Genomic DNA, 27475 nt, shown 5'->3' on the forward strand with positions numbered 1-27475 from the left:
GATGGAACAGCAAATTACAAGAGTTTATCTGAAAAGTTCTTCTCTGGAGAAAGAGACTTCTTAGGAAATATAAACTCTCCTTACTGAAGAGCCCAGCTCTTCCCAGGACGATCTGAGAAAATGACGGGCAAACCCAATACTACTTCAGCACACCTCTCTCACAGTCTTTTTTTTAAAAGCCCTATTTTATTTGATCACTACATTCCTAAGTCAAAAGAGTGCTTCAGCAAAATCTGCCTTCCTGGGGGCAAAAGCAATCTCAACAGTGTCACATTCTCAGAAAGGCAGATACTGCTGAATGTTGACTGGACAAAAGATGGTTTTCTTTTTCCTCCACCAAAAATTGCTCCCATTACTTGAGAAAGAGACACAATAGGATGTTTATTCCTGTTTACAGATGTTTAACCAGTGCCCCTTCAGAGGGTCATGTGTCTACAAACAGCATCATGGTAATTATATCCATTACTGTAAAGAACAGATGTGGAAATTGGTGGTTTCTTGGGGGAAAATAATACCAAGTCCACTTTCCAGAAATGTACACAGTGCAATGCAGCTGTAACATTCTGTGTGGAGGTCTCTTTAGTGTCTGTAACTGCATGTGCTTACATTAAAAAATATGGGATTTCTGTGGGACACCTAGCAGAAAAATCCAGGGGCACCTAGAAAATGATGCAGATCATTTGATGCGTTTAAAAATTCCTAGTTATACTGGACACATCTCCATAGCCCAAGAAGGTCTTTGATTCTAAAGTTTTCCGGGCAAGAAATAGGTATTGAGAAGAGAATCGAATGAGAAAACCCTGATGGTCCACATACCCCTGAGGTCTCTGCATCCTAGCTACAACAAGACTTCAGTGAGGCCAGATTGCATCAAGGTATCATACTTTGACCTGTGAACACCAAAATATTCTTAAACTCACCACTGCAGGGTCTGGCAGGGATCAGGGGTCACTGGTCCTCTCCTGAAAACTAGAATTCAATGCTTCCTTATTTTAAATGCCAATGTACCTTGGATGCAACAAGAAGGATTAGATGAAATCTAATCTATGTCATATATTGTGTGCAGAATGTTATACAGAGATCCAGTGTGTGCCTAAAGGATGAGATTTCTCCTGAACCAAGGCTATCTGTGCCTTCACATGTACCAAAATTTTTCAGAAGACAGTATGTATCCTATAAATCGGTAATCGTGATGAAACATTGGAAGTTAATTTGCATTTACATTGTTTACAATAATATGCCATGATATTATGCCTAACTTTGGAATTTTGCCTCTGGGGCAAAAAAAGTGTAATCTTCTTTTTTCAGGCTATGCTTTTCTGCTTTTCATGATTCCATATAAACTACCCAGTAGCACCAAACTGGGTGTCTATGATTGAACTGTAACAGAGGAGCAATCTAGTCGGCTAATCTGAATCTTTCAGGCCCAGAATGGACTGATAATAAAGAGACCTGCCAAGTGCCTTAGGCTAAAGTGTGCCTTTTGACACTAATGATCTAATTCAGCTATCTACTTTGTCCCAATTTCAGCCTTCTCTTTCTCTGTGGCCCTAGGGACTCAAAGGAAAACACAGGAGGTGAGGAGGCCTAGCATCAGCTCTATCACTGGTTGCATCACTCTCTCTCTAGGCCTTGGTTTCCATGGCTATGAAAGAACATGGTCTGATGATTTCTCCTAGGTCTCACATGTTGGGCTAAGCGAGTCTATGCATGTTGGAATTTAAGACAGGAATTCTTGGTCATACGCGTGGGATAGCTCCAACTGTCTCTAAAAGCAGGAGGCAATGGGGTAGGAATAGGAAATTCTGACTGATGCTTTAATATAAACATTTTCAGTAAAATCAAGGAAACTATTCCCAAACAGAAATGTGGCTCAGCCTATCATCCTCATTGTGGTCTAAGCCCACTAGGGTACTTATTAAAATGCATTTCAGGCCCTCTGTAGTGCTACGCCAGACTTCTTCAGTCAGCGTCATGGAATCTGCTTTACACAAGAACCCTGGTGGTAAAATATACAAGCTGAAGTTGGAAATCCTTCGTCTAAGTGAATGAGCACTTTTTCTGCTCATCTGTAATTTGGTTGAGAGAAAATTATTAGTCTACCCTAAACTTCAGTTTTGTAATAATGGAAACATTATCCATCTTTCCTGTTTCCCAGAAAGTGTTAGTACCTTAGTAGGACAGCCTCTTAGAAAACAGCTTCTTAGAAGAGCAAGCAATGTCTTAGTTACGAATGGCTTGTTTTTCAAAAATAAATAAACTTGAAACTTAAGACGCTTTTGCCACAGAAATAACATAAAATGGTGTTAATGTTTCCAGACCTGTCTATAAAATTCAGGTTGATCCAAAATGTAGCTGGAATTCTGTACATTTGCAATGAAAACATAGGAGAAAACAATAATGTTATCGGGTTTGGGAATGTAATAGAACCAGTTCCTTATATCTAATTTCACACACACACCCCCTTAAAACTTCCCTTTTCTGATCTGTAGGTGTTATGCTAGCCCCATTCAACAGTAGCCAGAATGGAAATTACAGCTAAACTATTGTTTATTAGGTAACTTTGTGTCATGTTGGGATTCTCAAGAGGCATGAGAAGAGGAATGAATAAAAAGGAAATTTCCCATGCCCATTGGGCAAAAGAAGAAATAGCATTGTGGGGAGGTGAACTCAGATCAGGGGCTAGACTGAGAAAAAGGACATTAAAGAGGAAATGAGTGGTTTGTGTGAGCAGGTGAAGACCTGAGTGGAAGTGTAGGAGAGGTGAGTTGCTTAGGTCTAAGGAGAAGAACTTGTTGGGTGTATGGTCTCCCTTCTCCATCCCCACCCCTACCCCAGGCAGAAGAAAGGAACAGTGGGTAAGAGATTTTGTCAATTCGATAGTTACCACCAGATGGCGAAATTGATCCCAGGCCTCTTGCTACTGGTCAGTTTATTGGGAAAAAGGGAGAATATGTGCATCGCTTGGTAATTCATTCATTTATTCCACAAATATTTACCGAGTGCCCACTATGTCCCATGAACTATGTTAGGAACTGATGTTGACATGGCCAACCCAACAAAGTCCCTGCCCTCAATGAACTTACGGTTGGGGGGGAAAGCTAAACTGGCACAAGAATGTCCCTAGAGTATTAGTTAATATTCTTCTTATGTAGCGAAGTACAGGCTTTCTCCTCTGGTGACTTGCCCCAGTGTCAGCCCAGACAAATCCAAAGATACACGAAGCCAGTACTTCTTTTTCTCCACGAACCTGCCCACACCTGGAAGACTGCCTCCCAGCTTTCCCTCCAACCCGCCCCTTGGTCTTTCATGATCCAGCCTTCAGTCTTTCCTCAAAGAAAAATGTACTAGCCTTTGGCCTCCTGCCTTCAAAATGTTTATCTTGTCTAGATGACGGGTATTAATGGGATTAACCTAGAGAAGAGGTGTTAAAGAATTCCTCACCTCTGATATCATCTGCATTTTAGGTAAGCTTGTTGGGTTTTTGGTGTTTGTGTTTTGTTTGTTTGTTTTGTTTTGTTTTTTTCCTTTTCCACAGTGCTTCCAAAGCCTAGTAACATTTAACCTTTTTTGGGTATTGGATACCTCTGACATTCTTAGAAAACCTGTGGACATTCAACAGCAAAATAATCATGTAAACAAACTACAAGGCATATTACTTCAGATTCAGGGACACCTTGAAGCCCATTCTTAGACCATCTCAGACTTAATATCTATCATCTATCTATGTATCATCTATGTATCATCTACCTATCTACCATCTATCTACCATCTATCTATCATCTATCTATCATCTATCTATCCATCAATCTACCATCTATCTATCATTTATCTATCATCCATCTATCATCCATCTATCATCTATCATCTATCTATCATCTATGTATCTATGTATCATCTATGTATCATCTATGTATCATCTATCTATCTGTCTATCATCTATCTATTATCTATCTATCTATTATCTATCTATCTATTATCTATCATCTATCTATCATCTATCTATCATCTATCATCTATCTATCATCTATGTATCTATGTATCATCTATCTATCTATCCATCAATCTACCATCTATCTATCATCTATCTATCTATCATCCATCAATCTACCATCTATCTATCATCTATCTATCTATCATCCATCTATCTATCATCTGTCATCTATCTATCATCTATGTATCTATGTATCATCTATGTATCATCTATCTGTCTATCATCTATCTATCTATTATCTATCTATTATCTATCTATCATCTATCTATTATCTATCTATCTATCTATCTCATTCACAGAACTGACACAAATCGTGGGAGCTTGTGGCACAGCATTCTGGGAAGCAGCGGAAAGGGTTTAAGCAAACTTTCTTCTTTACCCTAAGTAGCACAGGTTCTGATTCGTGTCTCCCCGGTTTCTGTCAAGCGCAGACAGCTGACGACTGACAGCTAGGTCTTTCCTCCGCAAGCCGCTCAGCCTTTGTCTCCCGGCCCCTCCCCCTGCATTTTGACTCCAGTTTCCGTTCCACAGTCCCTCTTCGCGACTCATTTTCTGCCTCCTTTAGGCGTTCCCTCCGGCCTCTCTTTAGGGTGACCTCATCCCTTTGTTTCACCCGTCAGCCCCTCCCTACGCCCTCGTCCCCGGCTGCGGCTGTGGCCCGGCCGCTGGGACCCGGGGGACCGCAAGGCGTGGCTCCGACCCGCCGCCCCGAGAGCCGCCCTCGGAGCCCCTCCTGCGAAGATCCAAACCTCAGGGGAGAATTCCTGCGCCCCCGGAACACCGGGAGTTTTGTTTTATCTTAACGAACATTCACAAACTCTAGTTGAGAGATAATTGCTTCCTTCAGCGGCTCGGACAACAAAAGCATCAGCCGGCGCCCCAGGCCTGTCGGTGGCAGAGCAGCGGCGGGAGGGGGTGATGCGCGGGCTTCCTCCTTCGCCCTCGTCAGTCCGCGGGCGTCACCTCCCGCCGGCAGCAGCACAGCCGCAGGGCTTCCAGGAACCGAGCCCCCGTCACCTCAAGGTTACACAGCGGGTGGGAAGGCAGAGGAGAGAAAGCTGGGTCAATTGCAAATCGCACTCCTGTCCCTCCCAGTTTTCCCTTGCTTGGGGGCTACAAAGAGCACGCTAGCTTTGCTCTGGCTGTTGGCACCTGTTTCTCCAGGACAGGCGGTGGGGAGACGCGGAGCAACGGGCAGGAAGATTTCTATGTATCGGCAGGAAAAGACCTTTGGAAACTAAACAGGAATACCTTGTCTTTGGCGTACAACAAAGGCGAGAAAATTAGCTAAGGTCAGGGCCAGGGACAATGATCCTTCATCACTGAAAAAAAAAGATAAGCAGGCTTCCTCATTTGAGCTTTCCATTTCCCAAGATGAAATACAGGCTCCACGGACAATTGCAAATGAGTTACTTTTGGGTGGCATGGGGGGAAGGAGAGTAAATGGAGCAGATGGGAAGTGAGATGACTTCTGTAGGTGTGGCCAAATTTACCCCGCGGTGAGCTTTTTTTCTTAGTCTGGAAACATGGCACCAGCATGTATTTTCCGTTCATTCAGTAATATTGTTAAAAAATGATGAAAGAAGACAGTATAGGTGATTCAAGCAAACTTTATTCAACACTTAATGAAGCCAGCAGTCTCTGGTCTCAAGGGCCCAGACACCTGCAAAACGGGGCAGAAGGCAGGTTGCTTTTATAGGATAAAGAATAAGGAACAAAGAAGTAAGTATAGAGCCCAGATTGGCTGACTGGTTACACTGTTTCTGGTCAAACGGATCCTTTGCAAGGACACGAAAATTATCTAAATTTCTGTTTGTTGACATAGCACCCTGGGCAGGATTGGCTCCATCTTGACCTGGGAGAACTGAGGAGCTGCGGGGGAAGGAAGATCAACCCCCTTTGCAGGCGATAAGGGTAGGGAGTTGATGGGAGTTAGAGCTTTCTCTCCCTGCGTTCTGACCTCTTTTTCTTGTTTAAATAGGTTGAAGCCAATTGTGGCATGGGATGAGTGATTTGCATATCTTATTTACTTATTTTTAGCAGTCTTGGTTTTTTTTTTCTCCCCAACTAGGACAGTAGATTTTATTCAGATTTTCCATACAGATGGACAAGTTGGCTTTAAAAATTGTCAAGTAAGGCATTCCTTTAGAAGGCTTTGCTCTCTCATACAAAGGCTTTGGGGAAGGTGTGCAGCTTTTTGCTAACTGATAAATGATGTGCTCTTGCATTCTGAGAGGGTTGGAATTAGGTGCTTAAAGGAAGATGGTGTCTGCTTTCCTAATAAGGTGGGTCATTTGCTGGTTCGCAGAGCATACAAGTAAAGGCATTTTGAACTATGCAGAATCAAGAGTCTTGGTACCTAGGATTCTGGCCAGCAGACAAATTCTGTGCTCACTCACTTTGGTGGTTCTCTCTGGAGACTGGCACATTTGAGAAAGATCTTAGTCTCATGATATGTTCAATGTACTATATAACTAATTTTAAAAGGTAAGTGACAGTAGATGTTAAAGTGTATGGGGGAGACCCTGTCCATACCAGAGTAGGATTAGGTCACAGTCAACTTCTCTGATGCTTTCTTTTTTCAGGGAAATAGAAAAATGGAACATATATACATTTGCACAAAATTAGGACTTTGATACTTTGAATGTCTGAGTCTTGAATCTCCTAGTCAACTCCCTCAGTGTACAGACACAGACACTGAGGCCCAGAGAAGCGAAAAGACTTCCATGAGGTTGCAGTTGGGATAGGACCTGTCGGATTTACAATCCTAGTCTCCTGATTGCAAATTCAGGGCTTTGGCTAATTTACCTGCCGCTTCTTATTTCTCTGAATTTCATAATAGAGGCACCTCTGAAATCGTACTTTCTTTTGAAGAGATATTCAAAAGGAGCTGTGGATCTTTCAGGACAGGTGTGTTTAGTCTGAGCATCGTAGGCCAGTACGTTTCACACTGTGATGTGCAAAAGATTTGTGAAAATGCAGATCCTGATGATCTGGGGCTGGGTGAGAGCGCATTGCCGCCCAGCTCTTGGAGGTACGGATGCAGCCACTCCATGAGTGTGGAGCGGCAAAACTGTGGCCAGCATCTCTCCTCCTTGCCTTTCCTTTCTCACTGATAGAACAGCCCTGGGGATTTCAGGAGCCCTTGTTTTTCGTGTTACCAGGTCACTGTGCTCCCTCAGCTAATCAGGATGTCTTTCACTGCTTTGTCCTCACCCAGACCTGAGACTGTTAGAAACAGTCCCTAGAGACAGGCATCTTGAGCTGGAGGGTGTGATCTTTTGTCTAGTGACTTAGCACCATTTAACTTGCTTCCAACAAAACCTTTCACACATAAGCAACTTGCTCAAATCTGATGGTTAAAAAAGTCTTTTTTTTTCTCTCGCACAAGTGGCCTCCCAGCTGCAGCTCATTGCTCTCCTTCTGGGAGTGCAGCTGGCGTGCTGCATGCTCACAACCATGGCCCTGCCCCTGGGGCTCAGCAGGTCTCTTTGTGCATTTCCCCACGGGTTGCTTCTGTCCTGCACTTCTTCTCCAGCTGCGTGTGATACCGGGATTCAGGTCTGAATGCCTCTGTGCACACTCTGAGTTGAGCAAACAGCTGAGCAGTGACAGGGCAGGACCCTTACGAAGGCAGGCAAGCTTCAGTGGCACCCACTTCTCACTTCTCTGATGCATGCTTGCCTCCGAGGTGCTCTGCTGTGGCTCTTTAAGTTGCTCTGTGAGCTCCTTTTCAATCTTTCTCACTATCAGCTTCAGCTGTTCTCAGGAGAGAAACAATTTAATCCAAAATATAACACACATTCACCAGACTTTTATTAAGGCCTTACTGTGTGAAACAGGGATAGGGAGTCTGTAGAGTGGTAGAGAAGGTGAGCTCTGGGGTCTGACTGCCTAAATAATTAAATCATAGCTCTACACTTATTAAATATGGAACCTCCCCGAGTATTCGTTTTATCATCTGTAAAAATAATAATACCACTTATACATTACAACAATCATAATACCTACCTCATGCGTTTGTTATGAGATTATCCACACAAAACATTTAGCTCAGTGCCTTAGCAAAGTGATCAATAAATGTTAGCCTCTAAAATTAGGGTCCTGAACCCAATTCCAACGTGGCGGGGTGGTGGGGAGGTGTCCCACACCACCAGCCATTCTCCAGACACCAGCTGGGTGTCCTACAATTCAACTCAGTTCCACCACTATCTACCCAGAGATAGCAGATTCCACTAGCAAAGTGCTCAGTCTCGCAAGACACTCTCCACTTCAGGCACCAGTCACAAGCCCCAGTTGTTCCCTGTGCTTCTAACTGATTGGCTACAAATTGGAGGTTCCAACGACCCCCTCCAATTCAGGATGCCAATTGCAAGTCCACGTTATTACCTGTACCTCTGACAGACTGGCTATAAATCAGAGGTTCCCATGACCCCCTCCTTGGATTTGATTAATTTGCTAGAGCGGCTCACAGGACTCAGGAAGCCCATTTACTCACTAGTTCACTGGTTTATTATAACAGGATATAACTCAAGAAGAGCCAGATGGAAGAGATGCTTAGGGTAAGGTATGGGGAAAGGGTGCGGAGCTTCCACGGTCTCTCTGGGCATGCCTTTCTCCCCAAATCTCCACATGTTCACCAACCTGGAAGCTCTCCAAACCCTGTTTTGGGTTTTGTATGGAGGCTTCATTACACAGGCATGATTGATGAAACCACTGGCCACTGGTTATTGATTCAACATCCAGCCCTTCTCTTCTCCCAGGAGGTCAGAGGGTGGGACTGAAAGTTCCAACACTCTAATCACTTGGTTGGTTTTCCCGCCCAGTCACCTCATTAATACAACAAAAGACACCTTTATTGCTCTCATTACAGGAAATTCCAAGGGCTTTAGGGGCTCTGTGTCAAAAATAGGGATGAAGATCAATATATTTTTTTATTATAAATCACAGTATCACAGCCTCTATTAAGATGACAATATTCCTGTCCTCAGAGAGTTTACAGAGTAATGGAAAGTTTGAAGAATAAGTAGATCAATTACCACAATGCAAAAATAGATGGATAGATCCATGATAGATAGATAGATAGATAGATAGATAGATAGATAGATAGATAGATATGCAGCGGGAAATGTTTGAGACAGACAGATGTTTGAGGAGGGCCAAATTGTAAGTGAAGTCACAGAACTCAGGGAGTGAAAAGCAGTTTTTTGTTTTTTGTTTTTTTAATTTTTATTTATTTATTTATTTTATTTATTTATGGCTGTGTTGGGTCTTCGTTTCTGTACGAGGGCTTTCTCCAGTTGCAGCAAGTGGGGACCACTCTTCATCGCGGTGCGCGGGCCTCTCACTGTCGCGGCCTCTCTTGTTGCGGAGCACAGGCTCCAGACGCGCAGGCTCAGTAATTGTGGCTCACGGGCTTAGTTGCTCCGCAGCATGTGGGATCTTCCCAGACCAGGGCTCGAACCCGTGTCCCCTGCATTGGCAGGCAGATTCTCAACCACTGCGCCACCAGGGAAGCCCGAAAAGCAGTTTTTAGTGAGCTGCCTGAGGAGTTTAACATAAAGGTAAACCCTGCCCCAGAAACTGGCAAAGTACACCTTCAGGCTAAGAATGGCTTTTACGTTTTTTAATAGTTGACAGAAAATCAAGAGTAATGATATTTCATGATCCCTTACAATTATGTAAAATTTAAATTTCACTGTCCATAAATAAAGTTTTATTGGAACACAGCCATGATCATTCATTGAGGTGGCAGCTATAGCTGATTTCTGCCACAGTGACACAGTTGAGTGCTTGTGACCGAAACCTTATGGCTCAGAAAGCCAAAAATATTTACTACCTGGCCGTCTGCAGAAAAAGTTTGCTGACCTCTGGACTGCCCATTTAGGAGGATGCAAGAAAACTCTCCAGCCAGCGAGGTAAGGATTGGTAAGAATTTGCTTACCTAGTCCAGAGTGATGAAGGGTGTGTGGGGTTTCAGCAGACACGCCAGAAGGAAAGATGTCTGTGGAGGGCCAAATTGTAAGTGAGGTCACGGACTTTTGGAGCAAGGAGTGTGCCCGTTGAGCAGCATGGGGACCTACTTAGCTAAAGGAGCGGGCGTGCTCACGAGAGAAGCAGGAAGGGCAGACTGCGTCCATTCCATGACTTTCTCAAGTGCCGAAGCAATGCCTATCTTCTTAGCTTGCTAAACAATGGGACTATTTAAAGATTTTTTTGGGGGGAGGGGGAGACCACATTATGATGAAACCATAACTCTATTTTAGCTTAGTCATACAATATGTAGCATAGAGTGGAAGACAGACCAATTAAGAGAGCTTCTATAGTGTTGGCTTTCAGTGTCTGCTTTAAACCTTAAAATAAGGGAATAATGTTCCAAGGTGGAATTTCAGACATTTGGTAAAAGGAGAATCTTTGTCTATGTCTTTCCTGTAACCCACTCTGCTACTGCCACCAGCTATGCTGTTATTACCTTGATTCTACACAGTGATTTAAAACTTCTGTTGTATGTTTCTGGGGTGCACAGCCAAGCCGGTGTGCACCCACTTACTAGAGGCTGCAGAGGTACCAGGCAGGTACCAGGGCTTGACATGACTTTTGCTATGACTTCAGCTTTGGGAGAAACTAGGGGATTATTCTAACCTAGAGCCATCAAGTTGCCCCAACCAAAGGGGGAGATAGCTACTGAATAGCCCTGGGAATCTTTAATCCTAGTCTTGGGTCTAGTCCTAAGCTGACACAGGAACATCACTGATTTCTGATGAGTAAATCAGAATTGTGGGAAGAGTGGTTGCATCATCCTACCTTCCTGGAACTCTGGAGTTCAGGACAGGGCTTCCCCACGTTACTGCACGTCTGCAAACCTCCCCGTTTTTTGGAGTTTCACAGTGCCGGGCATGACCTTGGTGTTCTGTGTGGCTCTTTGGGTCATATCAGAGGGTTATGGCACATCTCATAGTTGTCTCTGCATCAAGAAGAAAGGAAAGGAATTTTCATTGACTTTAAGACCTCAGAATCAGACTTAATACCTCCTTAATTTTACCCAATTACCCAGCCTAATTGTTCTGTCTCAAAGATCAGGTTATCATAAATCCTTGGAAGGTAAGTTCATCTGGATTAATCCAGAAGTTGGAGAATTTGCTTACTTACTTTCAAAAACAGATAAGAGGGAATTTTCTCTCTTTGATGGCTTCAGAGGGTGCAGTGTTTTCCCCCTGCAGAACCACAAAGCTGGTTCTTTGTGCCACGATGAACACCGTCACTAAACTCCTGCAAGGAGCTGTGTGGCATAAATAGTATGATATTTTTTGAGAATATAGTCAGAGCAACAAGTATGACGTCCATGGAATAGTTCTAGATAGATTTCCCTATCTGCCTCAGTACAATTGTGAGTCAAGTAACAGGGATACTTGGTTTAAGAAAAAGGCAATGTTTAATTCAGGAACTCTGGCTGGATTTAAATCCTCAGCCTCGGGAATAAATGTTTACCACCTGCTCAGCCCCTTCCCTCTGATAAGCATAAGAGTGACTCCAGTTTATTCATCTGCTTTTCTCATTTAATTAAATAGTCGTGATTCCTGACCTGAGGCCCTCCCCTCACACTTTCCCCAGTATTGCTTTCTCTGCTCTCTTATATTTTCTTGGTCTTGCTTTCAGAATTAATAGCAAACCTGGTCTCTAGGCTGTTCTCAACATCTCAAGTGTGAATCTTCCCTGTCAAAATCTTCACAAGGAAAATGAGTCACAGCATCGCCTGGGTGATGAGGTCATGATACCACAGTCCCTGCTTTGAAAATGTATTTGTACTTTTCTACTGTAAAGAGATTTTGACAGGGGAAGATGAAATTGGGGTGACAGCTCTGAAGCCTGTTCTTTTAGACACTGGTAACTAGCTCAGCCTTGGCAGGCACTGGCAGTGACAAAGTCATGCTCTGGATTCTACCAGCCTGCACTCCACTTTTCACCCTGCCTGGGAGCCTGGAGAAAATGCCTGCAGAGAGTAGACCAGCCCTGTCTTCCTAGGGTCATCTTACCTCACGTGCAACCTGAGTTCAAATCCTGGCTCTGCTACTTACTAGCTGTGTGATTTAGTTATTTAGTGTGCCTATGCCTAAGCCCCTTCACCTGTAAAATAATAGTACCCATTGCATAGCCTCGTTAGAATTAAATTTAATAAATCTATTTGTGTATGTATATATATAAAGCACATAATAAAGTGCTTAGAAGAGTAGTTGGCGCATAGTACTATATAATTTTTCAATTTATTATTAGAATTATTTTCTGCAAGGATCTGAGGGTACTTTATAGTACCTTTAAAGAGGTTTTTTTTTAGGAGAGCATTTATTATTTTTATGAAATATGCGTAGTCCTGAAAAATTCCTCCATAAGCTATCAGAGATAGAAAACCATAAAATATTTATCAAATAATGCACCCAATCCCTAGTCTCCAGAAAGTAGCAATTTTCACTTCACTTGTATTGTCTTCTTCTAGGTAATTATTTGTTGAGTTCTTAAATACCAGGCATGTTACAAATACTATTTTCTTTCATCCTCAAGAAATTCTGCACAGTAAGTATTAGTATCCCAGTACGAGGGATGAAGAAGCCGAATTCTAAAGAAATTAAGTAATTTATTCCACGTCACACATTTGAGCCATGGCTGAACCAGAATTTGAACTCAAATTGTTTGAGCCAAAAGTTATGCCAAACCATATAATCAATGAATGTCAGTGCCTGACGACTTAGAGAGAATTTGATGCCAAAAACAAAGGGAGAGGCAAGAAAAGAAGAATGACAAGAATAACAACATTAGCAAATTTAGACTCAGGTATGATTTACAGATTTTTCTAGGGTTTTGTGTATTTGCCCTTCAACTATCAACAGCTTGGGGATCGAAATCCAGTTAAAATGGAAATAAGTCTATTTGTCTTGAAACTGTATGCCATTTACCTGACATCCTCACCTCTTTCCACCAAAAACATTCAATTGTTTTTTCCATGCATGGAAGAATAAAACAACATATCTTCTAGAATCAGAAAGAAAACATACCTGCTCTTTTTTTTTCTTTAGATTTCTCAGGTACTGTTCTAAATGTGCAATCACTTACCTGGTGATTGATACAGACCATTAAGGCATCTGCAAATTATTGTTGACAGATAGCAATGTCTCTGCAAAATCATCCCACCAGCCACCTCATAGATATAAACATATTGTACAAAGAAATATGCTTGCTGTGCCAGTGCAATTTCAAGAAAAATCACCTAGTTCCCCCTTTCAAACATGTTCCTGCCCCTAATTCCTCCTATATAGAGATTCTGGAGCCACCTCTGTTATAAGATCAGAAATATAGACCAATTCTGTTCATTAAAAAGTACTTCAACTAGTCTCAGTACTGATATTAGGATTGCTACTTATTCGGTGACACTTTCTTTTTCTTTTTCTTTTTGCTCAGAAATATAGACCAATTCTGTTCATTAAAAAGTACTTCAACTAGTCTCAGTACTGATATTAGGATTGCTACTTATTCGGTGACACTTTCTTTTTCTTTTTCTTTTTGCTCAGAAATATAGACCAATTCTGTTCATTAAAAAGTACTTCAACTAGTCTCAGTACTGATATTAGGATTGCTACTTATTCGGTGACACTTTCTTTTTCTTTTTGCTTTTTCTGAGTGTTTAGTGTTGAATTCTTAGACTGAATTCTCTGTTAGGTTCCTTAAAATGTAGGGAGATTGGAGGCCTAGGTTTAAGACCTGTTCTAGCATTTGTGGGGCTTTCCACCAATCTGTGATTTGGTTTCTTCATTTTACAAAGGGGATAGCACACTTGCTCAGCCTACTTCATTGTAATTCCTTGAGGAACAATTTTATGAGGTGGAAAGTACTTCATAACCTGGAATATAAAAATTCAAGCTACTGTCATTTTTTTTAAAGCAAATGGCGTCTCGAGTTCTCCATCTGCCATCAACTAGGCTTCATGATGACGTGTGTTCTGATGACACGTTATGTACCCCCCTGCATATTACGTACACTGACACTTGGAGGGGCTCCACTAACTATCCAATGGGGGTACACTGGGTAGAGCTGGAAATCCCAAATCTTGATGTCCCTCTTTCCTCAGGGCCACATGCTCCTAAGCTAATTCCCCACAAAGTGTCTGGCATCTGCATCCACAGCTTTTACCAATGATGAGTAAATAGAAGAGCTCTCAGAACCTGCAGGGCAGTTGTTTTCTTGAATGTGGAAGGGATATACCCAGATGGTGAGATAGAAATATGAAATAGTAGCTATATGAGATTTTTTTTTGTGGGATGAGGGGTGTCAGGTTAAAGGGATATATTTTGAGAATGAACAGACTTCTAGTCTAAGTGAATTTCCATCACCAAGTTGCTGGACCATGTAGAGGTTTAGACATGGATAAGATTAGAGAGGATTGATGTGTGTTAGGTGGTAGAAGAGTGGGATTTACCCTTGACAATGTAAACAGATCTGCCCCCTTCTCAAGGATAGGAAAGAACTAGATTGAGTATGTGGCATACTTTAGATGGTTTTGGCTTATGTCTCTGAGGATAGATAGTACTGTAGAGTTAAGGAACTGGACTCTCCCCTCCCTGGACTCCTCTCCAGCAGTCATGGAGATGAAGAAGTTCTCGTGGACTCAGTCTAATGGTAACGTAGAAATTACTCTGAGATGAGAGTGATGATGACAATGATTATGATGAGAAAATTAGCTGTCCCTTTTTGAACACGTAAAATAGTCAGGGACTGTGCTAAGTACTTTATATACATTAACTCATATAATCCTCACAACAACCCAGTGAGATAGCCCTGTTATTCCCCCATCTTACAGATAAGGAAACTGAAGTTAACTTGCCCAAGGTCAAGAGCTGGTAATTAAGTGGCAGAGCTGTGATTTGAACCTATACGTATCTAACTCTACAGCCCATGTTCTTACCCACCTGGGAATATTGGCTTCCTGCAATCTATTTTAAAAAGCACTAAACAAGGAGTGGGCTTGAGGACAGGCCTGGTCTTTAGAAGCTGGATCACACTGAGCCCCTTTCTGTTTCCTAATTTACCTCGATTATAAAACAGGCACAGTGATGTGTTCCTCACATGGTTATGATGAGAACTGAACTGAAATACTAACTTATGTGTGGTATACTCATTATAAAAGGGAGAGGAGAGAGGGATATGGCTGCTGGAGAACAGTTTGACGAAGGCCCACAGCATTAGTTTCCCAGAGAGAAGCACTGATACCCAGCCAGTTGGCTGTATACTGCCCATTTACATGCTCTCCGATCACTAACATAGCATGGCACATAGTTACTTAACAACAACTACAAATAAATATTTTTGGAGCATCAACCATGTGCCAGCACTGTTTTAGCCACCAAGCCTTTGAGGATTGTACAAAACTGACAAGGTCCTGCTTCCAGAGAGTTTATAGTTCAGGGGAAGAGTCAGTTAAAAATGAAATACAAATATATGTCAGGAGAATATAAGCACAAAGAAGGAAAAATGAGATAAACAGACCAACAGTGACAATATTTGGAGAAGGGCATATAGTAGAGTGGATGAGGAATGTCTCTCTCACTCAGTTGTTCACTGAACAAAATTTATCAGGTACTGCTGACTTAGAATGTAATAAATTACATTTCATAATGAAAAAGGTTTAAATAAGAAAAAATGAATCAATAATCACTATTCAGTATAGCAGGAAGAAATAGCAATTTAATTAAATATTTATCTCATCATGTTTTATATTCCTGAACATCCAACCAGAGACATTTTGTGGCATCATACCTGAAAGGAAGGCAGTTTTTGGCAGAATTACCTGGGCCTTCTCTTCCTGCTGGTTGGCTCTGAGCACCTTCTCCAGCAGCTTGCGGTGTGGTTTGCTCTCGGGAATGCTCAGCTGGGTGGAATTCAACTGTGATGGTGGCACAGTGGGCTGTCTGCTGGTTAGGCGGCTTTTCTGTCTTTTCCCAGATGTGCTGGCTGCCTGCTACTCTGTCTTTCCCCAGTTGTTAGCAAAAGCCTCATAGCCTGGTGTGTGAGTCCAGCCTCTTCAGCAGCCTGATAGGGGGTCCCTCTATCTTGTTCCCAGCTCAGTGGCCACTGTTCCCAGCTCAGTGACCACTGTAGGCACCGAGACCTCTCCCAGAGCAAGGTTTAGTATCCCCTCACCTTGTCCACCTCTCCCTCCTTCCAGTGTGCCACTTAAAAGGTAGCGAATGACTTGTTGAGGTAGTGAACACTAGTAACCGTAGTGAACACTAGTAACCGTAGTGAACACTACACTTGTAACCGTAGTGAACACTAGCAGAGGTAGTGAACTACAATCAGCAACTCTCATCAGGGGGTCTGCTTTTTTTTTTTTTAACATCTTTATTGGAGTATAATTGCTTTACAATGGTGTGTTAGTTTCTGCTTTATAACAAAGTGAATCAGTTATACATATACATATGTTCCCATATCTCTTCCCTCTTGCGTCTCCCTCCCTCCCACCCTCCCTATCCCACCCCTCTACGTGGTCACAAAGCACAGAGCTGATCTCCCTGTGCTATGCGGCTGCTTCCCACTAGCTATCTATTTTACGTTTGGTAGTGTATATATGTCCATGCCACTCTCTCTCTTTGTCTGCTTTTGCTGCTCAACGGTCGAGTTCCTTCCTTTCAGAGTTGACTTTCAGCAGGTATTTGCTTGGGCATCACTGACTTTGACCCTTTGTTCAGTTAGGTGACTTGTATCTCTGTTTGCCATACCTAAAGCTTTTCTGAAAGAGTTTAGTCAAATTATTCTGTCTAGCATGAGTCCTGAGAGATAGACCAGCATAAGTATGTGCCTCATCTCATAAGTATGTGCATCTTCCCAGCCCCCATCTGAGGAAGGGGGGCTTCCTTCCTTGAATATCTAAGGGACTAGTCATCTCCAGCCTACAGCCTTAGGATATGGGGCTCACTATACAGATCAACTCTAAACAGAGGGAAGGAGAGAGTCTCCAACAATCCTCTATGAATATTTTCACCTCTTTAACTTATGAAGAAGCAGAGATATATATTTGAAAAATAATTTGATTGCTATGATTCCAGACAACCCATGGAGAAAATGAATATGTCAGTTGTTATATCTTAGATTTATTTCCAAGTGCTTTTTAAATTATTATTATCAATGTCATTTTGTGCCTTCTCTCCTTGTCTGACTCCTGCACCTTTATTTCCATAATTGGCTTCTTTGTTCAACCTCACTGCATGAAGTCAGTTACTCAGTTAGGTGTTGGGGAAACATATACCTGTCTTAGACAGATGCTCTTGAAGTCCATCACTGGGAAATGAAGGGTATTAAAAGTTGACAAAATGGAATCCCATATTAATTTGCCTATCATCATCTTTCTGAAATGGCACTAATTGAGAGGCTCAAATTTTGGATTCATTCAACAAATATTAATTGAGCATCTGCTATATGCCAGACACCATTCTAGAAACTGGAGATTCAGCTGTGAATGAAATAGACAAAGTGTTTCATTTGCTGACTTTTGTCTGTTAGAAGGTGCCAATGATAATATGCTCTTTGCCTCATCTCCATATTTGTGGGACAGCTAGAGTTCTACATATACAAAATAAAATAAAAGATAAGTCTTTTGAATGGAAACTGAGTTCTCCACCAGTAGTACTTTATACTGGGTTGAATATGCCACTTTATATTCTTTAGGAAGTAGCTGGGCTGTACATGTTAAATAAATAATATATGAAAGTGAGCTGAAGACCCATATCTTGATCACCAGCTATTTTCTGAAAAGTTCACATTACTATTCCAGTTTCCAATGTGGGATATTTGGTTTTCTATATAGTCAGCCAATCAATGAGCATTTCTTGCCCACTTATTATGACTCTGGAGCTGCAATGTTATGCTGCACACTTCATCTGAAGGGGAAAAGAGAATCCCCTCACTACCACTGTGCCAGGATTTGCAAAGTCATTCTTGATGTCTCACGTTCCCCTGGAGAATTGCTCAGTTGTCATATGTCAGTGCTCCCACCTGCCCAGGAACTAAAAGAAGACTCCTCACTGGACTGAAAATCAGAGTTAAAAAAAATGGTGGCCATTGTTGGCAAATGCACAACAGTTTCATTATACCTACTTGCATCCTGCTCCCCATCCCCTCACACTCTTAGTTGGATTTTCAAACCACATTGAGTGTTAAGGGACCCCAGTATCCCAGCTGTGCCTATTCATCTTTTAAATGACACCTTCTTCCCTAGAACTGCCCAGAAACCTGAAGATACTTCCTCTACAGAACTGGAGAAGGTTTGCCCATCCTCCTTTGGCTCCTCCATAAGGGGCAGTTCTCTGGATTTCTGATCTTTGACTAGATTCAAAGCAGGTACAGAAGCTCCACTGGGAGCTTCTTTAGTACTTGGACATTTCTCCTAAAATATATGCTATCAACTGTGCTCAAAGCCAACTAAGCTGAAAAATAGAGTGAAATTTTCTTACGTGAATTTCACCTCACTAAATTATTAATAAAAAATAGAGTGAGCCATAAGTAGATATTTGTTAGATTCATACATATCCATCCACACTTTATTCTGGTCCTGATATCTCTGGCCTTTCAATTTTGCTTCTCGGAAATGTCTTTTGCTCAATCAAATTGAAAATATTTTAGTTTACTAAAGATGTTCTTAGAAAGAAGAACTGGTGCACACCAATGATTTTTGAAAGCATTTAAAATTCAACCCTGTTTCAGAGAAAATTTGAAGTGTTATCATCGTAGTGTTTAGAGCTAGCAGAAGTAGATACAGGGCCACATTTTTCTGTGCTTGGAAGGTTGGAGTATTCCTATGATAATTAGAAATAGTTAAATGAATTGAAATGTCCCAGATGAATGGATGACGTTATTTTAAGTCCTGAAAGTTAGGCATTTATAGATTTTTTTTGCCTAAAACTTTTTTGGAACATAATAAATGCAAATTTTGGACATCTTAGACTGAATCCTAATTTGTTTACTCTCTCCTCCCCCAAGAGGAAAAGGAATCTATTAACCAGAGCAACAATGTTGGGTATGAAATAGTACTTCTTATATTTGGCTTTCTTATCTGTGATTCTTAAATGTTGATGAAAAGTATTGCCCTTTCACCTAATGGACTTTAAAATTTGACCAGATTCCAGCAGTTTAGTAGAACGGTACCCTTCATCTTCTTCAAACCAATATTCATCCGAGGTTTTAGCCTTGGTTGAACAGTTAACATTTCCCATACTTGGTTTCCTTTAAGACTTCATAAATTACAGAGTTCCTGAACAAATTGATCAGTAAAAATTCTAAACTATAGCAATGAAGATTCCTGAAAAAAAAGTATGGCAACTCATAATGATCCTCTTCCTACACATAATGATCCTCTTCCTACATCCCCTTCCTGCATTGGCATGTCCACATTAGTTAATTCATGGATAGCAATAATTCCATGTAAAAATGAAAGAATTTTATCAGAGCTCAGCACAAAGCTTATTTGTGGCAACGCTGAGTTTAAAAAATAAATCTATTTTTATGAGACTATGAACTAATTCTTTTTAGCCATTAAGTACCAGGATCCCCTTTTTTCTGGACTTCCTCCCACTCTAACTGACATATTTAGACTATTGGCCTTGCTTTATAGACAGGTGTAATGTCAGGTGTCTCCTTGAATTCCTGGGAAATCATTGATTGTTAAATACTCTGAGCTTATTTTTTTAAAGTGTATTTAAAAAAGAGTCCTGGTGGATAGATACAGTCTCTGTCTGCTCACTAGTGTGTCTGTGGTGCCAGCATAGGCACTCAGTATTGCTAAATGAATAGATGAATCAGGATGTTGAAATGATGCTTTATGCACAATCGGCTACAAGAAAGGCTAAGTTGTTCCAGGTCACGGATGCAATAAAATTGGACTTGGGGTTGGGTGGGAGGGGAGAAGACCTGAGTTCAAATACAAACAGGGCCACTGACTGATTCACTCATGCTATCAAGTGAAACAAGTGACAACCTTTCAGGGCACCGTTTTTCCCTTTGAGAAGCTGAAAGGGTTGTGCTGAACGTAGCGAATAATCTCCAGGTTCTCTGGGCTCACATGTTCTTTGTTTTAGGCAAGCTCTTCTATTTCCAGTTGGGAAAAGGTCTATGTAGCCTGACATCTTGGGGTTTCCCCACAGCCAGTCTTGGGAAATGTTCTCTTTATTATGGTCTCCTCTCTCAGCAAAATACACTCCCAATGCAATTACCTCTAGTACTGTGAAAGGAATTTTACCAGAAAATAACCTGTAGTTTAAGCCATATTTATGGAATTAATTACAGGTACAAAAGAAAGACACACACACACACATCCAGAATTGTCTGGCCTAAGATCCAGTTTTAACTTAAAATATTCTTATTTCTGGATGCCTCTGTTCAATCACCTCATCTTAGGCTGGTTTCCTCCCTCTCTTCCCTTCCTTCCTTCCCACTCCCCTTCTCCCCTTCCTTCCCCTCTCTTCCCTTCTCTTCCCCTTCCCTCTTTGTCTCTGTCTCTTTCCCTCTGACTGTCTGTATAATTTGTATTAGTTGTCTATTTCCAACCAATTTCTAAAATCCAATTCCCCTAAATCTCTAATAATATTAAGTGGCCCAGCAATTCCTCCTGGAGAAGCTGCATGCCTGTGGGGTACTTTGACCACCTACTTGGGTATCCAGCTCTTGCAGGATTGTCTCACTTCTCTCCTAACTATGGTTTTTCACATTCTCTCCCTTCCTGCTCACACCTTTCTGTCTTGTGTCCCTTATACTCTTGGATTGTTCAGGTGAGCCTGATCCCACAATCTTGGCACGCAAGTCTAGTCTGAGCCTTTCTAAATAGTCATTTCAACATAGAGGCTGTGCACAGAAGCTTAAGTCCTGATCATGTGGAAAGTTACAGTGGCAGATGATCTGAGAAATTGAGAGAGAGCGAAAGAGAGAGAGAGAGAGTTTGGAGATGGAGGTGTAAAGAACTTAGAGAGGCTCTTCCTTTATCCTTGTAAAATATCTTCTTTATGTCATTCAGACTCTTGGCTTCCTTCTTTTTATGTTTTCTAGCGTTTTAAGTTTCATCTCCTTTCCTCTGTGTTCTTAAAGAGAAAAGGGTGAGGTAGTTTTCTTGAATCACCAGAGGGTTTTTTCTGTCCACTTGCCTACTCTGAAAGAATTGGTCTGTTTACCTTCACAAGGAGCAGTATTTGTATTAAAGAACCACTGCGCATCAAGGCCCAAGTGCAGATGTCCTATCATATAAGATGGTGCCTCATTCAGAAAATGCAAGATAGAGTAAAATAAATTAACAACACCTTGGCTGCATGCTCCATTCACAACTGTTAATTTAACAGGGTTATGCTTCCATCTCTGAGCAGAGAGCTCCTGGCAGGGACAGCTGCTCCCGTGCCCCAGGTCGTGTTGTGTGCGTCCCAGTAGGAGTCATCAAGAGCAGCAGGAGAGCAGGAAGGTGGTAGTGCATCAGAGCACTGAGCAGTGTGGCAGCATGGCACCGGGAAGAGGAAGCAGAATGGGCCCTTCCAAAGTGCTTTCATGCACTCCTTCATTTCTTGTATGGATACACGCACCGTTAACTGAGGAAGAAGAGAAACTTGCCTTGAGTTTTACTGGAAATTTATTAATCCTGCTTTTACTCTCACATGCAGCTTATTTTCAAAAATACCTTTGTATACTCACTAGCATGTTGATGGACCTAAGCAATACAGGCCTATATGCTTGTCCAAAGAATGTCAGACAGGTCTACATCATGATGAACAGGATCTCGGTCCCTCGGGCAGAGCTTGTATGACAGGTGGAAAGCATGCCTTGTGTTGGCCTGCTGTGATTTGCATCCTAAACTGGAGCAAAAGCCAAGGTCAGGCCAAGGTCGAGACTGGGGCCAAGCAGAGGACTTGGTACATGATAAGCATTCTTTAATTATTGGTCTTTTGCTGCATTGTTCACTGCTGTATTTCCCCATTGCTAAGACAGTGGTCACAGAAGTTAACCAGCCTTATTGTTGCAATATATACAAATGTTGAATCCCTGTGTTGTATACCTGAAACTAATATAATGGCTATATGGGGGCTATAAGTAACCACACTGGGGCACCATAGTGGGCAACAGAGCTATATAGAATTCTGAGTACTTGCCTAGACATTTCTTTTCATGACTATACCTTCTATTCCTATCCTGTGATTTAATTTCCATGTGGAAAAAAGTTATTTGCAGCCTATGTTACATTGTAACATGATCAAATGGTAAAAATTTTGTATTCTAGTCTCTTGCCTTCAGTACTAGGATGGCTCTGTTAATGATAATATAAAACTAATTTTAAGTTTAAATTGCTTTGGGAATAAGAAATTGTGATTTAGTGAATATATGCCCCTCTTTCAAAAGCGGAAGCAGTGTTTTCCACTCTTTTTTTAAAACTCAGGAATAATGACCATTTTCTGAATTCAAATTTTGAAGGTCTGGTATGTTCATTACTGATGTTGGACCACACACAGAGGAAAGTAGATGTCATTTTGTGACCAGCATTCTGAGTTGTCACATCCTGAACAAACCCCTCAAAGCCCTGGAACTCATCTGCATTTTGCACAAGACCCTGATGGAATTTGCTGCTTAAACCTTAACCATATTCTTTGCCCTGAACCTACTGGTTTCCTGATGAGACCTGAAATCTTGGGGAAAAAAATAGGCTTTTCCACAATATTTTTTTAAATCATAAGTTTTTCACAGAGACCCTCTGAGAAACCCTGAAAAACCAATATCTTTCAGAGGTCACTGATGAAAACCTAGGCTGGGTGGACTTGAGTTGTCAAAGTACATCCACAAAAAGGCTGATTTAAGTTTGGCAAAGGAGAGACATTGAGTTGGGGAAAGAAAGACATATAAAATAATGCCAGTGATTCAGGAAGGCCAGAAGGACATTAATTTTCCCAGAAACTAATGTGTACTCTCCTAAACTCTTCACCAGAGAAAGAGAGGAGGCTTGGTTTGAATTTCCAGGGTATTGCTGATTTCTTAACTCCAAGTATGGTGCCTGGCACAGAATAAGTCATTCAGTATGCATTTATTGAATGCTGTGATTTGAAGGAAAAGAACATTGCTCCATCTCTCCTTTTTTCCCCCCTTTTTCTCCATAAAGGTTGAAAAAAATGATGAGGACCAAAAGATTGAACAAGATGGCATCAAACCAGAAGATAAAGCTCATAAGGCCGCGACCAAAATTCAGGCTAGCTTCCGTGGACACATAACGAGGAAAAAGCTCAAAGGAGAGAAGAAGGGTGATGCCCCAGCCGCGGAGGCGGAGGCGAATGAGAAGGATGAAGCCCCCGTCGCTGACGGTGCGGAGAAGAAGGAGGCAGAAGGTTCCACTCCCGCTGAAGCGGCCCCAGCCGCCGGCCCCAAGCCCGAAGAGACCGGCAAAGCCGGCGAAACTCCTTCCGAGGAGAAGAAGGGGGAGGGCGCCCCCGAGGCTGCCACAGAGCAGGCAGCGCCCCAGGCTCCTGCCCCCTCGGAGGAGAAGGCCGGCTCTGCTGAGACAGAAAGTGCCACTAAAGCTTCCACTGACAACTCGCCGTCCTCCAAGGCCGAAGACGCGCCAGCCAAGGAGGAGCCTAAACAAGCCGACGTGCCTGCTGCTGTCACTGCTGCTGCCGCCGCCGCCACCCCTGCTGCAGAGGACGCTGCTGCCAAGGCAACAGCCCAGCCTCCATCGGAGACTGCGGAGAGCAGCCAAGCCGAGGAGAAGATAGGTGAGCGACCTCCAGGGTCAGACGCCGTGGGGGGCCAGGCCACCTGTACTTGGGGGCCTATTTGGAAGGCCAGGCCACCTGTGCCTTCAAGGGAGAGGGGAAATTTCTAGAAGGTGTATTCAGGAAATCAAGGGAAGCTTCGCTTAATTCCCCGAAGTGGCAGGGCTGAGAGCTAACTCTGGCCACTACGTTCCCAAATATCTCCAAGCCTGAGAGAGAACTTGGGCAGGTTTGTGTAGCAGCCGGTACTAGACAGGTCTGGCAATTACCTTGTTAATTGGATTGGCAGAAAGAGTAAAACTAGGTAATCCTGGTTGAAAAAAATATTCTGTGTGCTGGATAGACTTAGCTTAATAAGTAATTACTGAGGCTACGTATATTTTATGGATGGGAATTAGCTAATGTGATTATTTAGCTCTGGGAAGTGCCTGGTATAAATGCAGCCAACTCCCTATTGATTCAGATGATGCAGTTTGTGAATTGCCAGCAGCTAAAACATACTCTCAGACCACCTTTCCCTATCCCACAATATGTTTCTGGGCATTCTCCCCCATCAGTTGGTGAGTAGTGTGCGTATGTGTATGTACGCTCAGAGAATGTTAATTGTAACATTAATCGGGGTCAGACTAATTAGGAAAATAAGTCTGTTGATGTTGCCAAAAACAAAAGAAAAACCCCAAATATAGAACATGTTGTGAAGTCAAACATAAATTATCATTTTATTATCAAAGACACTACTTTCTACCGTACGCATACATAATTGAGGGTTGACTGTGATTTTAAAAAGGTACTAGATTCTCTTTGGTTTGGAGCTCTAACCTGGAGTGTTTTCACTATTATTGCCCAAAGAGCCTGTGCAGAATTGGAGTAGAGCATTCACAGTACAAGATAAATTTAAGGGAACTTCACCCCTCAGCACTAGATCTGTCCCTCCACCTCAACCCATCCATAGTGGTGAAGGAGGCCAACGGTCTCCAAGGTCTTTCTCTAGCCTAGTGTGACCCATGAATACATTTCAGCCCCAAACATTAAAGATAAAGTTGCTTCTGTGCCAGTTGAAAAGGTTGGGTTTACTCCTTTAGAATTTAGTGATTTAACCCACTATGTGTCCAAGGACCCAAATTTGGACTGGACCACACTGTGCCCTTGGGAAAAGACCTACTCCATGAGGATGCTCTGGGAAATACCTTGCTATCTGACCATTAGATTGAGAAAGCAATTATTGGATATTTGCCATGATATCCATCTCTCCACATTAGATACTGCAGGATGGTGGAAGATTATTCTAGATATTTTCTGGTCTACTTCTTTCATCTTATCCCCCAAATTCTATGAGTAAACAGCCAGATTATATTAACTATTATTGTTATTAGCATTATCTAGCTTCAGATAAAGCACACACCTCTTTCTACCAGTGACTCATCTTAAATCTTTATTCTAACTATATACCTGCCCCAGGGGCCAGACCTTGAGGTTAAGAAGATGGGAATATTTCCCTGGAAAAGGTAAGGCATGTGATAAGAATGGTTTTGGTTTTAATTTACTCCGCAAAACAAACCTTGTTAACTACTCTTCTTTAGGTTTAAGTTCCAGCCTTAGATACAATAGCTAGAAATCATTTTGCATATGACCGACTACCTATTGGTAATTTTCATAAATCTTAGAAATTAATCATGATTTTAAATATAGAAAATATTTGACATTACTCAGATCATATTTTTAAACTGGGATTTCTGAAATTGTAAGTAGAGACAGAAAGACATAATGTGGTTTTAGGTATATGCTCATGATTTGGATTAATAGAAAGGAGGACTGCTTGAATCAATGGAAAGTCTAAAAATATATTTTAAAGGAAATTCAGTTTTTATTATTTTTCAAGTTATGATAATTCAAATGAATCAATGAAATATTTTATGTAGTACATGCTCAATAAATGTCAAGTGATGAATGAATGAAAATTGGGCAGATTCAATTTATAGATAATAATTTGTTTACTCATTCATATATTCTTTGTGCAGCCTTGCTTACTCCATTCACTTATTTAATTAAAAATGTGTCTGGTCAGTAAAAGCAAATAGGGATCATGCTCTGTCCTAAATTTTACAATTTCTGACTAAAAAATGCCTCAGTTAGTCTGAGTTTAATATGTACATTGAAAGGTAATTGAAAAGTATAGATGAAGTTCAACTTGAAGGTAATCACAAAGGGCAATTTATTTTACATTGTTTCTGAGCTTTGGGTAGGTATTGTCCTCTTGGTTAGATCTTGAAATGCTGCCTATAGCTTCTTTCTGGACTGATGTATCTATTAGCCTTGCCTGCTGTAGGTGACAAGCACAAATTACCCAAATATGATGAGTCTCATGGAATCACAGAAGCTACAGGTGACAAGGAGATCTATCACAGCATATCAAGCCCAAATTCCCATGGGCCCTGTACCACATTTTCCTCTATCTCGTATTGGATTTCATTCTAATCCAGGTTAAAAGAACAATATTCCCAGTTGAGCACTACTGTTTGGGAATGGACGGCTACCCTGGGTGGCTTTAGGATTCTGTGACTGCCTGGAGGGGTGTAGAGAGACAGTCAGTCGGATACGGTGGAGTAGGTTTGGGGGGCAGAACAAGCCAAAAGAGAGATTCAAGACAAAAATTGCTGTCAGTAAGAGGGTCAGAATTTTGGACCAATCTGATCACTACTTTAATACAAACGGGAATTCTTTCTAAATTAGAAATGTTTTCTTTATTTTACTTCCTTTACTATTAGTGGGTTTATTACAGGTGGATGCCACTTGCATTAGGACCTTTGGAAGTTTTCTTGTTTTTTTTTTTTTTAATCCTCCTACTATATCTTCCTGTCTCTGCTTTGCCACTCTGTTTGCCCATCTCTGCATATGTCTATGGCCAAAAAACTTCCGTGCATTTCTGATGATGATTCCTTTATAGGAGGAGAAGTGTTTGTGGTATCTTTAGGGTACTGCCTCCTTTCAGCCATGAGGAGAGGACTTTCAAGCCTCTTTTAACGATAATGTCTTTGGTGTCTCCTACTGGATAGTATCACTGTGCTCATTGGACTCACGGTGAAAGAATTCTCTGCTATGTCTCTTCTTCTTCATGATAACCCGCTGACTCTCCCCAGTAGAGGGAAATTTCTGCTCTGACTATATTCAGTGATGTCGTATTACCAAGGGAACACATCCAGGAGGCTAGAAATCAGAGATGTTGACTGGGTAGCTGTCACAGGGTACTTGACTGGTACTAGTAGGAAGTGTAACTGGGTTATCCTAGATTTTCTGTATGTTGATTTTGGCTGCATTTTATTTTCGTGGTCTCTTTACCCTTTTCTAACTGGGGCCATCAATAATGATCTAGGAAAGAGAGGAGTTCTAGTCATCATTCCTCTGAATAGAAACTCAGTGTCTTTCTACCTTTCTTCCTTCTTTTTCTTCCTCCTTCTTCTTCCCTCCCTCCCTCTCTTCCTCTCTCCCTTTGTTCTTTCCTTTTTCCCTTTCATTTATATTAACTTTCTACCATGCTAGGCATTAGCGTCACAAAGATGCATTAGTTATGGTCGCTGATCTTAAGGAGTTCTGATTTGGTAGTAGGCGTGGGATGAAATTCAGGGAGCGGTTTTGTAAACTATGACAGTAATAATCTCAACTCAGTTAAATTCTACGAAAAGATATGGAGTATCTTTATATGCCAATATAC

At 41.7% G+C, this 27475-nt stretch overlaps 2 protein-coding genes across 3 annotated transcripts in view; both read left to right on the forward strand.

Annotated features, from left to right (window-relative positions):
• The window catches only part of LOC309630039 (uncharacterized protein), a 455061-nt gene that overhangs the window by 42136 nt on the left and 385450 nt on the right, over nucleotides 1-27475 (forward strand). The window lies entirely within an intron of this gene.
• GAP43 (growth associated protein 43) overlaps nucleotides 1-27475 on the forward strand; it is a 92649-nt gene that overhangs the window by 27309 nt on the left and 37865 nt on the right. The window contains exon 2 of the mRNA XM_082394797.1: nucleotides 23157-23766. Coding sequence (XP_082250923.1) covers nucleotides 23157-23766 — 610 coding nt within the window. The remainder of the gene's footprint in view (nucleotides 1-23156; nucleotides 23767-27475) is intronic.

This window comes from Balaenoptera borealis, assembly GCF_965194805.1.
Source record: "Balaenoptera borealis genome assembly, chromosome: 5".
Classification (NCBI taxonomy): Eukaryota; Metazoa; Chordata; class Mammalia; order Artiodactyla; family Balaenopteridae; genus Balaenoptera; species Balaenoptera borealis.